The sequence below is a fragment of the Podarcis vaucheri genome (genome assembly GCF_965113315.1).
Source record: "Podarcis vaucheri genome assembly, chromosome: 3".
NCBI classification, from domain to species: Eukaryota; Metazoa; Chordata; class Lepidosauria; order Squamata; family Lacertidae; genus Podarcis; species Podarcis vaucheri.
Genome location: NC_138761.1, coordinates 23,064,063 through 23,080,483, shown reverse-complemented (window position 1 = coordinate 23,080,483; position 16,421 = coordinate 23,064,063). Strand labels below are relative to the sequence as shown.

The 16,421-nt window shown below is 39.7% G+C and overlaps 1 protein-coding gene across 1 annotated transcript in view; it reads right to left on the bottom strand.

Moving 5' to 3' along the window:
* The window catches only part of LRPPRC (leucine rich pentatricopeptide repeat containing), a 117,366-nt gene that overhangs the window by 59,524 nt on the left and 41,421 nt on the right, over positions 1-16,421 (bottom strand). Inside the window, exons 15-23 of the mRNA XM_082217295.1 lie at positions 13,425-13,452; positions 10,869-10,926; positions 9,598-9,704; positions 9,308-9,385; positions 8,933-8,986; positions 8,109-8,222; positions 5,636-5,766; positions 3,022-3,107; positions 1,288-1,495 (exon numbers count right to left, since the gene is read on the bottom strand). Coding sequence (XP_082073421.1) covers positions 1,288-1,495; positions 3,022-3,107; positions 5,636-5,766; positions 8,109-8,222; positions 8,933-8,986; positions 9,308-9,385; positions 9,598-9,704; positions 10,869-10,926; positions 13,425-13,452 — 864 coding nt within the window. The remainder of the gene's footprint in view (positions 1-1,287; positions 1,496-3,021; positions 3,108-5,635; positions 5,767-8,108; positions 8,223-8,932; positions 8,987-9,307; positions 9,386-9,597; positions 9,705-10,868; positions 10,927-13,424; positions 13,453-16,421) is intronic.

Sequence of the window (16,421 nt, the reverse complement as noted above, 5' to 3'; positions counted from 1 at the left end):
AGTTTACGGGGAATAAGTCCAACTCAAGAGCTTGTTGCTGAGTAGACAAGGCGCAGGACTGCACCATAAAGGGCAGGGATACTGGAGTGCCCACAAACCTGAAATTAATGTGCATTCAGCTGCTACATACAGGCTGAGGCTATACCAGCACAGGCTCTCTGCATTGCACTACACTGCACTGCCACTAGCTCCTGGATTATTCCATGAGAAGATCTGTTATGGGCTCAGAGAGCTTCATTCCTAGATGCAGTCTAGAAAGCAACCTGACTAGAGGCGCCTAACACCTGGCAATCACTGCTGATGCCCAACAGATTCTTGAGCAGCTTTCTGCTCTTTGACTCCCAACTCCCATGAGTACCAACCAGCATGGCCAACTGTCAGGGATGAGGGTGCTGTAATTAGCAACACCTGGAAAGCAGCAAAATGGGGGAGGCTGATTTAGGAAGGTAACTGATTTAAGTCTGCCTGCTTCTGCTCAATTCTGGAAATGTGTTCCAATTTTGCCGGACTTGTCCCAGAAGAGAACAAATTGCATTTGCCCATTAAGCTTTTGCCCTACTCTTGAAATACACACACGCCAAAGTATAAATACATTTGTTTCTGACAATAAAATAATCAGGTTCAGAACTAAGGAAGGACAGGAAAAGGTGTTAGAGAGTACGATAGATTCCGGCGTATTAGGCAACTGGGCGTATAATTAGATCCCCAACTTTTGCTGTTCAATTTTAGAGTTTTAGAGTTATAGAGTTTGAGCGCCGCCAGGAGCAGAGAGCGCACCCCTCTGCTGCCTCTGCCACTGCAGCAGCCCGAGGCGAGGCGTTTGGCAGGCAGGTGGGCGAGCACTGCGCTCGGAAGGACTTTCTGCGTCCCCTTCTGTGGGGAGGGAGGAGGAGCGACGGCAGAAGGGGCGCCTCTGCTCACCAGCTCCCCCTCCTCCTTCCCAATGCATATACCCGGTGTATAAGACGACCCCCGATTTTGGGGGTGATTTTCCAGGGATAAAAAGTCGTCTTGTACGCCGGAACATACGGTACTAGGAACTGTGCTCCAAATACAGCATATTAGGAGTGTATGACAGGAACCATGGTCCATGATACCACAAAGCAGACCGGTTGCTCGATGACCAACTACACCCACCCCCCAAAAAAACAACCAGCTGTCTGATACATCCCCATCCAGAGGACAAGAGTGGACCACTTCCAGTGGATCAGAGCAACTTTTAATTGTGAGCATAAAAGCCAAAGTACAATTGTTTCTTTAGTTAGATCCAGACTGCAACCAACTTACTTTTCAAGGTGGACACCAACGAGGGGAGAACACAGGTTTCCAGTAGGCTTTGCTAGACCCAGGGACACAATGGTCTCGAGTAGCCGATTCACCACTTCAACGTCATGACGCATGGCAGCGCCATTAATAATGTGGAAAAAGGATGTAGCTGATATAGATTGAATAGGGACATCCTTCTCTTTCATCTCCTTTAAAATGTTAATAGCATCTACAATGAACCACCACAAAAGACCCTTAGGTAATTTCATGTACAGAGAAAACAAACTGCTATTAAAACAGCATTTCAAAAAACCAGCAGGAATGTAAATTCTGGTGTATAATGCCAATTTCAAGTTAATTACTACTTGCATTTCTAAACGAGACTACAATTATGAATCCACAATAGCATGGTTTTATCATTTTGCTGCAACTTTGACTACAAATTACAGATAGGAACTGTGTGCCCACTCTGCACTACGTAACCCTGTAGAGTCTGCCCTATAGCAACAAGATCCTACTAAATGGATGCTTTTATCGTTCAGTGCTAACATCTGCTAAATCACACCATTGTTTCTTCAGCAGATGGCTTGTCACGAGGCCAGATAATAAAGATGTGTTTACACTGTATATACAGCCAGACTAATGGTCTGATACCGATAGGGCCTGTTTGCTGTGTCGATACTAATTAGCCAAGGAGAGCCAATGAAAGCTTTCTAAGAGAGTGCATGTTAAAACATTAGGTTCATTAAGCTTCATTAAGAAGGCAGAAACAAACATTTTGGTATATGGAATAAGTGCATTTTTTTTGGTAATGTTCTTAATTATTGCACAGGCAAAATGTTTTGACCACTTTACATAAAAGCAGGGCTCGTCTTTTGAAACTGCCTGCTGCATGCAGAGCGCTGTGTGCTTCAGAAAATCAACACAATGCCACCTTTTAATTGCACAGGTAGCCACAATCTGGTTTTAACATGTTTTGGGGTGAAATCTCACTCTAACAAACAATCCAAATCTATTATGACACCCTTTCAATTAAAGGAATTGGAAATAAATTTTCTGTTTAATAGAACAAATGCCAATTATAGTTGGTTAGTCAGAAACAGACTGTTTTTTCCAGCCTCTAATTAATGGTGGTGATAGCCTAGTTTATAAACTTTATCGATTACTAAATACATACCGTTTACACCCAAATGCATTAAATACATTTACAATTAAAGATCTGATTAATTTAACAATATTCTTCAGTTCTTGGTTATAAAATGTTACATTAATAATATATAAAAGGCAAATTTAAGATCTTAATATTATAATACATTTATTAAAAAGTTAGAGGGTGGCGTTTTTTCCTGAAGTGCTTAGACCCTTTACAAGGAGGTTATGTTTATAGGCTTTATGCTAAGACTTCAGACCTTCTTAAGCAAAAACAAAGCCATTAGTCTAGGCACATACGCAATTTGTGCCATAAGTCATGATCTTCAAACTCAATCCAAACAGCAATGCTAATAAAAACTAGCTGCAGAAATGCAAAAAGCACTGAGCTGTGCAAATGTAAATGACAAGCTTGCCAATCCATTAAAACTAATGGCCTGCACTGTCCAAGTATCTCTGGTTGAATTCACATGCAAATTTGTATGCAAAATGTTCAAGCACTTTGCAGGACATGATATACCATTAATATCAACTCATATTTTTATTCTGGTGGCAAGATACCTTCATTATATAGCAAAAATATACGCTGAAAGAAAGAGCACTTACCTTCTACTCTGCCATATTTGCTCAAAACTTTCACCAAGGCTAAGCACTTGCCCGCATCAAGAGCAATAGATGAATCTTTACGAGAACTGGGGTATATAAAAAAAAACTGCATCAACTCCATTTGTGCCAGAATATAATAATCTCACAGCGCAATCATGTAGATGTTTACTTAGAAATCAACCCCACTGTGTGCAATGGGTCTTACTCCTGAGTAATTCAGTGTGCAATTAGGAAGTAAATTTATTTCTGATATATCATGGAGGCATTGGCGCTATGAAAGGATGCACTGCTTTTTGAAGACATTGGGTTGGAACCACGGTTACATGAGTGGAAGGCCTGGAATGTGGTGTGGGAGCCTGCAATGGGAAGAGGGTATCTGAGAAAATCAGGAGTTCCCCTTTCATGAGCAGAGCTCCAAAAACATCCAAAGACTTATTTATTCTCTCATTTATTCATTTAAAATGTTTTGCAGGATTTCTGGGTCTCAATCAAATAGGTAAACAAAAACATGAAGAAAATAAATCTAGGGGGTGTTACCATCAACAAAAAATAATACATTCGATTCAGATTAAGCAACTCTTTATTTTATTATATATATAAATTTTCATAAACTTCCATCTCACAAGAAAAAAATCATGGTGGTGTACAAAATATAATAACAAAATCGTACTTGCATGTTGGTCCCACATGTATGGGATAAGTTAGTCATGAGTGAAGGTAAATCCCATTGATGAAAATGGAAACTAAGGGTACACCATTTAGGCTATAATCCTATGGGCATTTACCCAGAAGTAAGCCTGAAAGGACTGAGCTGATTGTCCAAATCCAAACCAATGTCAACCAGTCTTGAAATTTATTCCAAGGCTACCATTTAATACTGATATCATCATCATCATCATCATCATCATCAAACAGACCACAACTTCCTCAGTTCACAAGGAATTATGGAAAGGGACCATTGCTCTTATCTGAAAGATATTTCTACGTGGTGGATTCAGCTAGGTTTGGCTTCCTCTACTGCTCAATCAGTAGGAGCAGCCGAACCCAACTGAGTTCATTATACCACCAAGGAAGAAACTAGGTTTCTCCAAAGAAAATTACTTATTGGAATCAACTTGCTTTTGGCATAATGCAACATACCTATTCAACTACTCTGTGCATCTTTATAACTCATTACCTTAGTCATAATTATGGTAACAAAAGGATTAAGGGCTGTTTCTGTAGCAGCAGATGTCTTTTTATAATAAACAGAATGCTAACTACGTACGATAGCACATTTTCAAGGGCTGCCAAATAGATCATCTTAAATAAATTGAAGGGCCAGTTCCTTCTTGGTAGGAGATCTGGACCGGTTCTTGAATGTGAATCCATATGAGAACACTGGACCTGTATGGACTGTCTAAGGCATTCATTTGTAGATAATCCAGTGAGCTGAAGGTAGCCTGAACAAATGCACTCCACAAGATCATCTATGAGCATATTGAATGAATAGAGGATCCCTTATTTTGAAACATGGCCCAGAATTTGTTCAAGAACACAGAGCTATCGAGGAAACACCTGACTTATGCAACTTGCTAATATAAAGAAGTTGTTTCACAGAAGCTAAAAAGTCTTATTTGCATCTGAGGCCTTCCTTCAGATGAAATAAATAAGTAGAGTTAACAAATATAGAGTTACAAAATTACACACACACACAATATATCTATATATGTCACCTCTACTCATGTGCAACGTAAGCAGGGTTTTGGAACCTGTTTAAAACTGAGTTTTCAAATAAAGTTTAGGAATGTACGTTCATTTTAGCAACAGGAGAACCCACTGAACCTGCAGAACCCACACGTATATGTGTGAAATAGAAATATAGAAGTTGAGAGAGAAAAAATCACACATGACTGGCAATTGGGAAAATGACTGACTTTCCTGCAGCTCACTGTCAGTTGCTAAACTCTCATCAACTGTATATCTGCACTGGTCCAACATCATGCCAAAAGAGCAGAAAGAAGCTCCTAAATGTGTGTGTGTGTGTGTGTGTGTGTGTGTGTGTGTTGTTTTCAAATTTACCTTAACAATAAAATTAAAGAAATAAAACTAAAAGACAAGAGGAGGGGGGAAAAATGGGGATCTGCAAAGTACTTTGCTGACAAACCAGGCATTACAGGTCTTAGCTGGGAGCTAATTTTCACAACCAAGATATTATCTCTGGAAACAGAGACTTTAAAAGGAAATGTTTGCAGACAGGTATTAGAAGCATAATGTCACTTACAAGCGCTGTAACCCGCTATACTGCAGCTACGTTACCCAGCTCAGAAACCAAATCTGAATGCCAAGGTAGCTGCTAAGACCTTATCATAAACTGATTTATTAAAATACAACATAGAGCACCACTAATAAACATGTGTGTTCAGAGTGATTATATAATCTTGACAACTTGTTACAACCAATCTCGAATTTCAGCAAAATATTTTTATCAGGGGAAAAGCTAATTAAAAATGTATGAGGGTTGGGCTGGTTTTTTTTTGTTTCGTTTTTTTTAAAATATTCAACCTACTTAATTCAATAAGGTCTGTGTATCAGCATAAATCTCTTTGACATCTTTCAGGGCCGGTGTACTTACAGTTCTTCTTTAAGGTTCATTGCCTCCTCTGCATTATCATGTCGACAGCACAAATGTATTAAGGCTGCATAGCCACCAACAGACATGTCCGCTTCGTATTTGGCTTTCACTTCAAGGGCTTTCTGCATATTCTAGGAGGAGCATTAAGGGAAAGATATGAACTAAAAGAGAAAAGTCCGCATGACATTTTGCATTCCAGGACTTTGCTGCGAAACTACATTTATCTATGTATGCATAGCCTACGTGCTGCTTGTTAAAAGCTCACGTGCTTTACATCTGCAAAAATTACAGTTATTTTAGCAAGTGACCTGAACTTGTCCAATCGAAACCTTTTGTTAGAGGAGCGGTTTATATGCTTTAGTGGACATCTTAGGTAGGCACATAATTACTATTATGATTTCTTCCTTGAATATATGTTAGCATTCGTGTTCAGTTGGAAGTTTTATTTTAACCGTGGGCAAAAGCAGGAACGAAGTGTCCAACTTTTAAAACCAAATAAGCATTCCCATATCCTTTCTAAGGAAGCTGCTTGGCTATTCCTATTAATACATCTTGAACATATGCTTATGAACAGAGGTCATGCCAAAAGCTTCCGCCGTCACTCTTCTTATATAGAGTAACAAAATGAAGCGAAACCTCTTCACGGCCTAAATTTCTGCCATTATAGAATGCAAGCTATAAGGTTAACCATATTCCAGTTTGCTGTACAATAATGGGCATTATGGCACAGGCACACAAACAAGCAATTGGACCAGAGTCTTGGAATACACAGCAAATTGCAGACCTACACAAAATATGAACTACAGCTGGATGCCTGCTGATGAAGGCAAGAGCCTCTTTATCTCAGAAAGCTTTTCTCCAGCAGGAAAATGGAATTTCAATCCCCGCATTAACCACCTTGTAATATTTGACTTGCAAATGACTATTGCATGTATCAGTTGCTTGACAATCTAGATGTAAGAGACCAGAGCCATGGCTTGAAAGGACATTTGGCATGTATGATAAACCTATCACAGCTGTTACTATCATTCACTTTGCAGATTACCATTAACAGACCAGAGTAATCCCAAAACATGCCATTCAAGAGGTAACTGAAATGAGTTGACTTTTTATTTTTTTTCTTTAATTGCTTTTTTGTACTTTGATATGATTTACAAGGGCCAAAATCAGAACCCTTGAAACATTATTCTCCCTTGCTTACCAGCACTAAACCCCCACCTGAAATGAAGCCTAAGTACATGCAATTACATTTGCAACCATTCATCTCTGGTTATCTTTACTTGCCTCTCTCTGTCTCCCTCCCACTTTACATCCCACTGCCTTCACTTAAGATTTCAAACTCCTTGGAGCTAGGATTTGTCTTTTACTTAGTAACCATTTCCAGAGGGGTGGTCATCTTAGCAGGAAAGGGTCTTACAACACCTTAAAGACAAACCAATGTCAGAAACTGAGGAGGTGGTAGTGAGAGGGCAATCTCTGTGGCAGCTCCTAGATTGTGGCATTTTCTGACCTTAAGACACCTGAGATATGTGTTTTCAGGACCACTGCCCCTATTTTCGTGACTGCAGTTTGTATTAACCGTTCTTAATGTTAAATTTAAAATTGCTGAATCCCCACCCTGCGGAATACCGGTGAAAGGCGGGTAATAATAAATAACTTCATCATCCTCAATAACAACATGTCTTACGCTTTTGTGGACTAGATCCACCTTCATCAAATGCATGTCATGAAGTGGGCTCTTGTCTATGAAACATATGTCTTAAATGTTAAGATGCCACAAGGCTCCTCCTTGTTCTTTCACTAGGATTACTCTGTATACTACTACTACTACTACTACTACTACTACTACTACTACAGTGGTGCCCCGCAAGACGAATGCCTCGCAAGACGGAAAACCCGCTAGACGAAAGGGTTTTCCGTTTTGGAGGTGCTTCGCAAAACGAATTTCCTATGGGCTTGCTTTGCAAGACGAAAATGTTTTGCGAGTTCCTGCGGGGGTTTTTTTCCTCCCCCCCCTTTCCCCAAGCCGCTAAGCCGTTTATCAGCTGATCCTAAGCCGCTAAGCCTCTTAACAGCTGATCCGCTAAGCCGCTTATCAGCTGATCCGCTAAGCCACTTATCAGCTGATCCGCTAAGCCGCTTAACAGCTGATCCGCTAAGCCGCTTAACAGCTGATCCACTAAGCCGCTAATAGCGCTAATCCGCTAATGGGCTTGCTTTGCAAGACGAAAAAACCGCAAGACGAAGAGACTCGCGGAACGGATTCTTTTCGTCTTGCGAGGCACTACTGTACTACTACTACTACTACTACTACTTTATTACTTGTACCCCGCACATCTGGCCAGGTTGCCCCAGCCATTCTGGTTCACTGCCACGTACATTGATGGGTGTTCTATAGATATGAGTCACTGTTGTTTATTCAAACGTAACACTGAATGCTGCAAATTCAACACACAACTCTTTCAAAAGTTACCTCTTCCGCACACAAGGCAAATATAAGCTGCTTTAAAACATCTCCAATAGGCTGGTTCTCAGCTTTCAGTTGTTTCAGTTTCTCCTCCAATTCAGGCACCTGAAGTGCAGGGAACTATGGCAAGAGAGTAAGATGTTTACTAAATAAAACATCCCTGAAAACCACTTGAATTAAGAGAGAAAACATTACGACATGTGCAAGCAATTCCTTTATATTTTCAGTCTGCCTACACTAGATAGAGAAGGACAACTTAACACCAAATTTGCTGTGGTGCGTCTTCCCTCACTCAGCATGAACATGTGCAATTGCGTTGAGCTTTAAGTGCTTTTACCACAGAACAGTTAAGGCAAATGTTTATGATTATTCCTAGGACATGCATTGCCCAGAACCTTAAAGAAAAAAGAAAAAGGTTTCACCATCGAGTGCAGATGCCCCATCCATGTGCCCCACCCTGGTGTGCAAGGACTTCACATGCAAGTGAGGCCAGGAAAATTTTTGCAACTTGCCCTTCCCTGCCCAAAGTGGCCAAAACATAGGCTCATAACCGTCCCTGTGAGCTGCTCTCTTTTCTAGATGGGGAAAGTGAGTCACGGCAACTGCCTCTGGTGTTCAAGCCTGTTTCTGGGAAGGCCAAATACGCAGACGACATAGTCGAACTAACAGACATATTATGCCTCTACTGTTATTAACACTGAAGCTAATTCCAGGAAAAGGCTGAAACGTCAGCTGCGCAAGAGAATAGATACCTTGGAAGAAAAAATCCTTTTTGTATACAAAAATTATTTGATTACTAACAAATAAACCTAGATAGCCAGTCTACTTACTTTTGATAATTCTCCGGGCAACAATGCGTCTTTATCAGTCAAAGGAATTACATCCTAGAAGATAATATATATAGTGTAAGAAAATGTATGAAATATATGATGAATAGAATTGAACAAGATCCCATTTCAGCGAAGCATGCCGTTAAGCCATAGAAAAGAGTCTCTCTGTCCCCATTTATCCTCATAGTTAGAGCTTTAAAATTCTCTGCCCAAAGCACAAATGCTTCCAAATTAAATATAAAGGAGAAGATCAATATGCTATTTTAAAAACCAGAAACGGTTCCTTTTGAATGTTGTTTCTCTCTAAACAGATCCATGGGGAGTACAGACACATGTTTTATATTGAAAGACAACATTTAATTTACCACTACAGACCTTAATTAATTCAGGAACGTGGCAGCTGTCCAGTAGGTTGCGAATACCTCTAAAGATGTTGGGAGGGATTACTATATTCTGTACCGAGAGGTGGAGAAAATTACACGAGTTTTAAAAACACAACCAAACTGAGATAATTTCTGTTAGACAAATTTCAGACATAATTTAAGTCTCCAGCACTCGCATGTCATTGAGAAGTGGTCTGGTTGTACTTAAAAGCTGCAATTTCAAATCTAATAGATACATGTCAGGCCAGGACAGGCATTATGTAGCAAAAAATGAAATGGTACCATCTTCTTCAGCTGATGGAAGTATTGTCTCAACCGCTCCTCCTTGGCCTGTACCTCTGAGTCACTCATGCTGTCAATCAAGCTATAAAGAAAATAGCCAACAGCTTCTGCAGGGGGGAGGAACACAAGAGAAAGCATTCCACTAAAATTACTGACACTGTCATGTTATCAAGATTAATTTATAAGAAATCATTTTGGTGTGAGATGTCACCCTGATGAGAGGCTCTGAAATGGCAACAATGATCACTGAGGCATAGAGATTATGTGGTTTGGGAGCACATATCTAACTGGTGAGTGAAAGGAATATTAATTATTTTCAAACCCGGTGACAGCTTTTCAGTACAGAATCTATCTTCAATCTATTTTTTCTCACTGCTGTGTGACAGAAGCAGTACTGCCCAGGGCCTCTCCACCACTCTCCTGCCCACTACCCCAAAATAGTTGCCATAAATATTTTGTCATTTATTCAAAAGGAAATAAAGAGCTTCCTAAAGCATCGCGTACACAGCACTGTATATTTCACATTATTTACCATGCTTTCTGCAGCCTAGCAAGCGAACACGAATACAATAAGGAGTATTAAATGATTTTTAACAACCAGATCCAATAATCCTGTGGAGAGCTACTTATTAGCCAATGAAAATCAAGATTAACAAAAGATGCTACATAGTGAACAGCACTAATTTTCTTTGGCACTCAAGCATAAAATGTATAGGAGCATCAGGAAGAACTAATGAGCTTTTGATAAGACATCTACTAGTGACATGTACTGCATTCTTTTTATTATTTATTAAGAGTGTTCAGCAGGTCTTAAATCACTTTATTCAAGATACTAAGTGGCATTTTGCTCTCTGATATGACAGAAAGCAATTAAAATGTTATTTTAATAGTTTTATGTTTTGTTTTGTTTTAATAGCTTTCTGAAATACAGAAAAACTTGGTTGTAGTTGTAAAGCGTTTATTTAAGGGATCTGATTATGTTATCAGTGTTGCAAGCCTTTCTGTTTTATTTAACACATGTGCAACTCTATGAATGGAGAACATTTTAATTAAAGAAAGAAAAGGGGGAAACACCCCCCCTTCCAAAAAAATCTCACGGATTCCATAAAATATACTGTGATCATCTGGATAAAGATTTTACCCAACATGTTTTCCAAATTTCACTTTCAAAAAGAAGTAATCAGTGTTTATGGTTGTAATCCCTCAAGCCCATCATTACACAGAAGAACGGATTTGTGGATAAGTTACAATCATAGAAATTGAAACTCTACCAGTTGGTCCCGGAGGCGTCTGGCAATAACGTCCATCCTTGTACAAGAGTTCTGTTATCTGGTAAGACACAATAATCGTACATTGCAGCCGAGAAGAAGAAGCAAGGGCAAATAGTATCTGAAATTGAATTCTGCAAATAATAAAGCATCTCTCCACTAAGCTATTATTCTATGCCACATCATAGCAATTCACTCTTTAAAAAGGAAGGCTTTTTGTGTGTGTAAATATGGTATTTAAAATCAACACCAACAGCATGTATGCTGCACACCAAAATGTATATTGGAAGTAGGGGGGGAAAGAAAGTCTTTCAATGATTCTGTTCCTAGTGCCTTAACCCACAATAGGAAGTACTCCTTAAAGCAATCATTAAGCACTGTCACTTTCAGGTGTTAAAATTAAGAGTCTTTATAGTTTCTCAACAGTGTAACGTTACTTCATTTTTACATATTTGTAAATAAGAATAAAAATCTGCATTTTAGATAGTACTTAATGCCGACAACACACCAGTAAAGCAGTCCACTTCTTTAAACAAAGCAAAAAATATATATTAAGGGTTATAGCCAGCTAAGCTTTACTCAAGAGTAAACCCACTGAAATTAAGGGATCTAAGTTGGGCATGGCCAGTCAATTCAACTGGGTCTACTCTGAGTAAGACCAACAATCGATACAACCCTAAGTCTGCAATCTTAAACACATTTACAGGGAAGTAAAGTAAGCCCAGTTGAAAACAGTAAAACTGACCTCCAAGTAAGCAGGAATAGGGTTGCATGGCACACTTGGAACGCAAAACCGAAGGTGGTCACTACATTCAGACTTGGATTTGATTTTCCTACGGCTAACTTATTTGACAGTTTGGCATGAATGAATTGTGTTTCTTCCCCAATATTAATTAGCTTCCTAAAAACACCTCCCACGTTCTCCTGAAGGGTGTGTCCCTCCCCCTGCCCACAGGAGCAGATTTTGGAGGTACATGGGAACAGAGGTTAAATTAGTAAAAGCCCCCCTCCCCAATGGAAATCTCCTAGATAAAAGCCTTCTGCCAGCACAAAGGACACCAGAGAGCGCAACATTCTTTCTGTAGCTCTGACCCACTTCCGAGCTTAGTATAAACTTTGCCTCAGCAAACACCACATCTGGAGCTGTACTAGCAGCCTGATTTGCAAAACTTCATACGGGCAAGAAAACCCAGGTGGCATTTCAAATTTAAACAGAAAGATGTAGATTGTCAAGATGAAGAAGACGGGAAGAAAAGGCTGTTTTGGAAAACAAGCCCCTACTTCTACATCCAAGAGCAATAAATAGAAGAAAAACAACTAAGCTATGCTGTGCCCCGTGTAGTGTTTTGCTGAAACATGGTAGTTAAGCATCGATCCAAAAACTCATTTTAGTGCAATCTTCCTATCACTTCATTATCTTTCAGGAAACTTGCGGCCTTCTAGAAGCTGCCAGACCACAATTACTGCTGGCTAGGCTTGATGGGAACCGTAGTCCAGGGAACATCAAGGAGCCACAGGTTCCTCACCAACTTTAACAGGGTGTAGGAAAATGTTATGCAAGAAGGAGCCTTGGTTAGTTTGTAAATGACTTCCTCAATTGTTTGGTTCACTTCCATACTGCTTATTCTCTGAATTTTAAACTGGTGACGTACAGAGATATAAAGCGCTTTGGGTTTTCCCCTCAAGCCTAACTAATAATAATAATAATAATAATAATAATAATAATAATAATAATAATAATTTATTATTTATACTCCGCCCATCTGGCTGAGTCCCCCCAGCCACTCTGGGCGGCTCCCAATCAAGTATTAAAAACAATACAGCGTTAAATATTAAAAACTTCCCTGAACAGGGCTGCCTTCAGATGTCTTTTAAAGATAGGATAGCTACTTATTTCCTTCACATCTGAAGGGAGGGTATTCCACAGGGTGGGCGCAACTACCGAGAAGGCCCTCTGTCTGGTTCCCTGTAACTTGGCTTCTCGCAAAGAGGGAACCGCCAGAAGGCCCTCGGCGCTGGATCTCAGTGTCCGGGCTGAATGATGGGGATGGAGACGCTCCTTCAGGTATACAGGACCTGATGGGTTCAGTCTTCTTCCCCACCCCAATTCTCACCTCTTTCGCACATAATTATTAAAATCGCAAGAAGTTACTTGGGCAGAGAGCCCAACTGGGGATCTTCGCATGCAACCCTCTTTGAGCAGAAGGTCCCTGGCCAAGTTACCACTGTCCAGGTTTCTGTCCACCAAGTATTTTTATCAACAAACTTCATCCAAAGCCAAGTATGTCTTAAATCCAATTAGATATGGGGAAGTGAAGGTGGTTTGGAGTCAAGCACGTGCTTAAATCTCCCCACTGAGTTCAAACAGAATTAGCTTTGGTTGAATCGTGCCCTAAATTTAAAATGCACCGGACAAGATACAACACTCTCCAAATAAGTTACTGTCCAGACTGTGAGCATGCAACTTCCTGTTACTTATACTTCCATAATATTCTGTACCCAAAGCATTTTAAAGCAGCTCTACTTTATTTCAGTTTATTTCCAGTTTCACTGTCTTACCTTGCTCCAGAGATTTACATCAAAGGACCTGTAGAGGGCAGCAGAGGATAATTAATCGAAGGTCAGAAATATTTGTTTAATTTAGCCCTTTCTTTAAGAGAAAATCGTATAGCTAAGCACATGTAGATTTGTTTGGGTGAAGGGTATTAAAAATAATGATTTACACATTTTGTCAGGTTTATTTTTGAAAAATGAGTTCACGCAGTATATAAATTGCCACAGAAAAGGAGGGCTATGTTAGGATCCTTTGCTTCAATGTGTTTCAACCAGTTTCGTGCTCGTATTTACATGGGGGAGCCTGGAAACAAAAACATCAATGCAAGTGTAAATGTCCATTCAGCAGAAAATTAAGGTTCCTCAGACCTTCTGGTATCTACTTCAGATGATTTTTGAGAGGGTTAACCACAACAGTAATTTGGAGCTTGTACATGAATAGTTTGCTGGTGACATGAAAAACGTACTTTCCAACACACTTAGTCCATTTCCTTAAAAGTAATGCTGAAAGCACTTATTAATCTGCATGATTAATCTGTTAATGTGTTATTAACCATTCAACTCATTATCACACATTAAATGTAAATGCATTAATCAGTTTTCAAATGTCCCCACTGTTAAAGGTTCAGGGTTGTAACCTATCTGCATATCTAAATTCAGGCAGCATTTTCAAATTAAATAAGTCATACACATGTATTATTTAATATCAACAATTACTTTCACTTCATACTCTCCAAAATACAGTAGTGAGATACTGTAACATATATCTCCTCTTCAGACTGCCAGGTTGAAAGAGGATTGCATAATTTCATTTTTATCTGCTTTTTTTAAAAAAAAAACATTATTGGCAGTTTTGTGAAATACTACCTGTCACAGTATCTCATGAAACACAGTCCTTGAGAAGAGAAGAGACAAGACTTCACAATATATGAGATGCTCCCTCACAAGCAGAAAAGAGGTATGCAAGGATACATATTTAATTTGCTAAAGACTGCTGATTTTAAAACCTTAATTGTTTGGCATCCTAAACTTTCTGAACAAGAAATTCCAGCAGGACATACACTGAATCTGAAAAATGGAGGAAGATGTTCCCAGTTTAAATAACCAGAATGACACTGTAATATTTACTGCATGGTGTGAAATTGCTGCTCCACAGCTACAGATTAAAGACACTGCCCTGGATTAGGGACAGTGCACTGGAAGCAAATGCAGACGGATTCTAGCTGTTCTTGGAAATGGGTAGGTTAAAATTATGACTTGCATTCACCAGTTGGAATGTCTTTATCAGTGTAAGAATTGCCTTGTTGACCGAACAAAATCTTTGTAGTTGAATGTTCGGTTTCCAACACTGATCAGCCAGACACCTGAAGTTCTCAAACAAGGCATAACAGGAAGAGTCCTGCCTCCACACCTCATTCTGCTGACAATATCCAGCCATTAATATCAAGAGATATACTCAAAACATAAAAATGTTGTATTGGTTTCAGATGGGCTTCCCAAAAGGCATTTGGTTGGCTACTGTATGAACATAATACTTGATGAGATAGATCTTTAGTCTGGTTCAGCAGGACTATTCTTTTTTCCTTTATTTAATACTTTTATTTATTTTTAATTCCAGTTAACAAACACATCGAACAACAGCAGGATTATTCTTATGTTCAGATGCTACTAGACCTGGTCTCCATGAATCTGCCTGACCCTTTCGGACCATCCAACCTAGTGGCCATCAATGAGACTCAGCTATGACCAGGAACTTCCCCGTTCAACTCTGGTCTCTGCCATGTGGCCTTAGAGGCAAACCCCTCTCTTGCAACTTGAGTTCCCCCATCTGCAATATGGGGATAATAATACTGACAGGGCTGTTGAAGGAATTACAACTATAGAGCACGTGTGACACTATATACACAATATATTGACTGATACTCATTAATGACAGAAGCTCCAAAAACCACCACATACTTTCAAGTAAGAGTTGCTGCCGGTGTGTTTTGAGGCGGGAGTCTGACAACCATGAACTGTCACCAACATTTGCCTTTCAAAGGGTGAGTACGCTCACCAAACCATAATTAACTACACTCGACTATAGCTAGACGTAATGCCTGAATTAATAGCAAACTGGTCAGCAAACCAGAATGGCAAATCATGGCTTATGCTAACAGAGGTTTTACTAATATTTTACTTTGAAAGTTACAGCCATCCTACCCAAAGTTCCCTTTCCTTGTGGGTTATGCTGCTTTACTTCATGAGCAACTGGCCAGAAGACTAGTACTTGCACTGTTTGCCTCTTCATCTCCCGCCTCCTTGGAGGGTGAACGAAACAGGATTTCAGTAGCAGAAATGCCCTGTTGTTCTCTGGGAAACACATAAAGAGGCTAGGATGGAGGTTCTCTTTCAAGAAAAACAAGCATATGGCTTGGGTACTGCACTCTGGTGGTGTGATGGTGGCCAATGAGCACTGGAATACACTCTGAACTGCCAGAGGTAAAGAGTTATGCAAGCACCCAAGGAAGCAGACACTTTCATATGTGCATGGCTAGCTGTACTTGTCACTTCTCCAATGTTTATCCCTCTGAGTTGTGACGTTCTGAATTTACGAAACATCTCTCAAAACTCTTCCAAGATTATTCTTGGAATGGGGAGGTGTCTCGAAAAAGCCCTATGTCACTGTAACACGTACACAAGGTCTGAAATTTTAATGGACCTATTTTAAAAACCTAAAGCAGTCTATGGTTGCTGTGCTTCTTTAACATTTCAAAGGCATTGTTCAACAAAACAGCTGATTTCTCTCCGTCAGAAAGGGGGTTTCAGGAAATATTGTGCTATGGTGGCTTTTCAGAATTTCCCCCTTTTTCTTCCTGTCCCACCCTAACTCCTTTATTCAATACAGATTCCAAACAGGATTGTTTTATGCATTATGATCTGAAAACATAATAGGTATAGATATGACAGAGGAGGGGGGTATAACCTAAAGCATTTTGATCTCAAGGAGAGGTAGGGCATTTC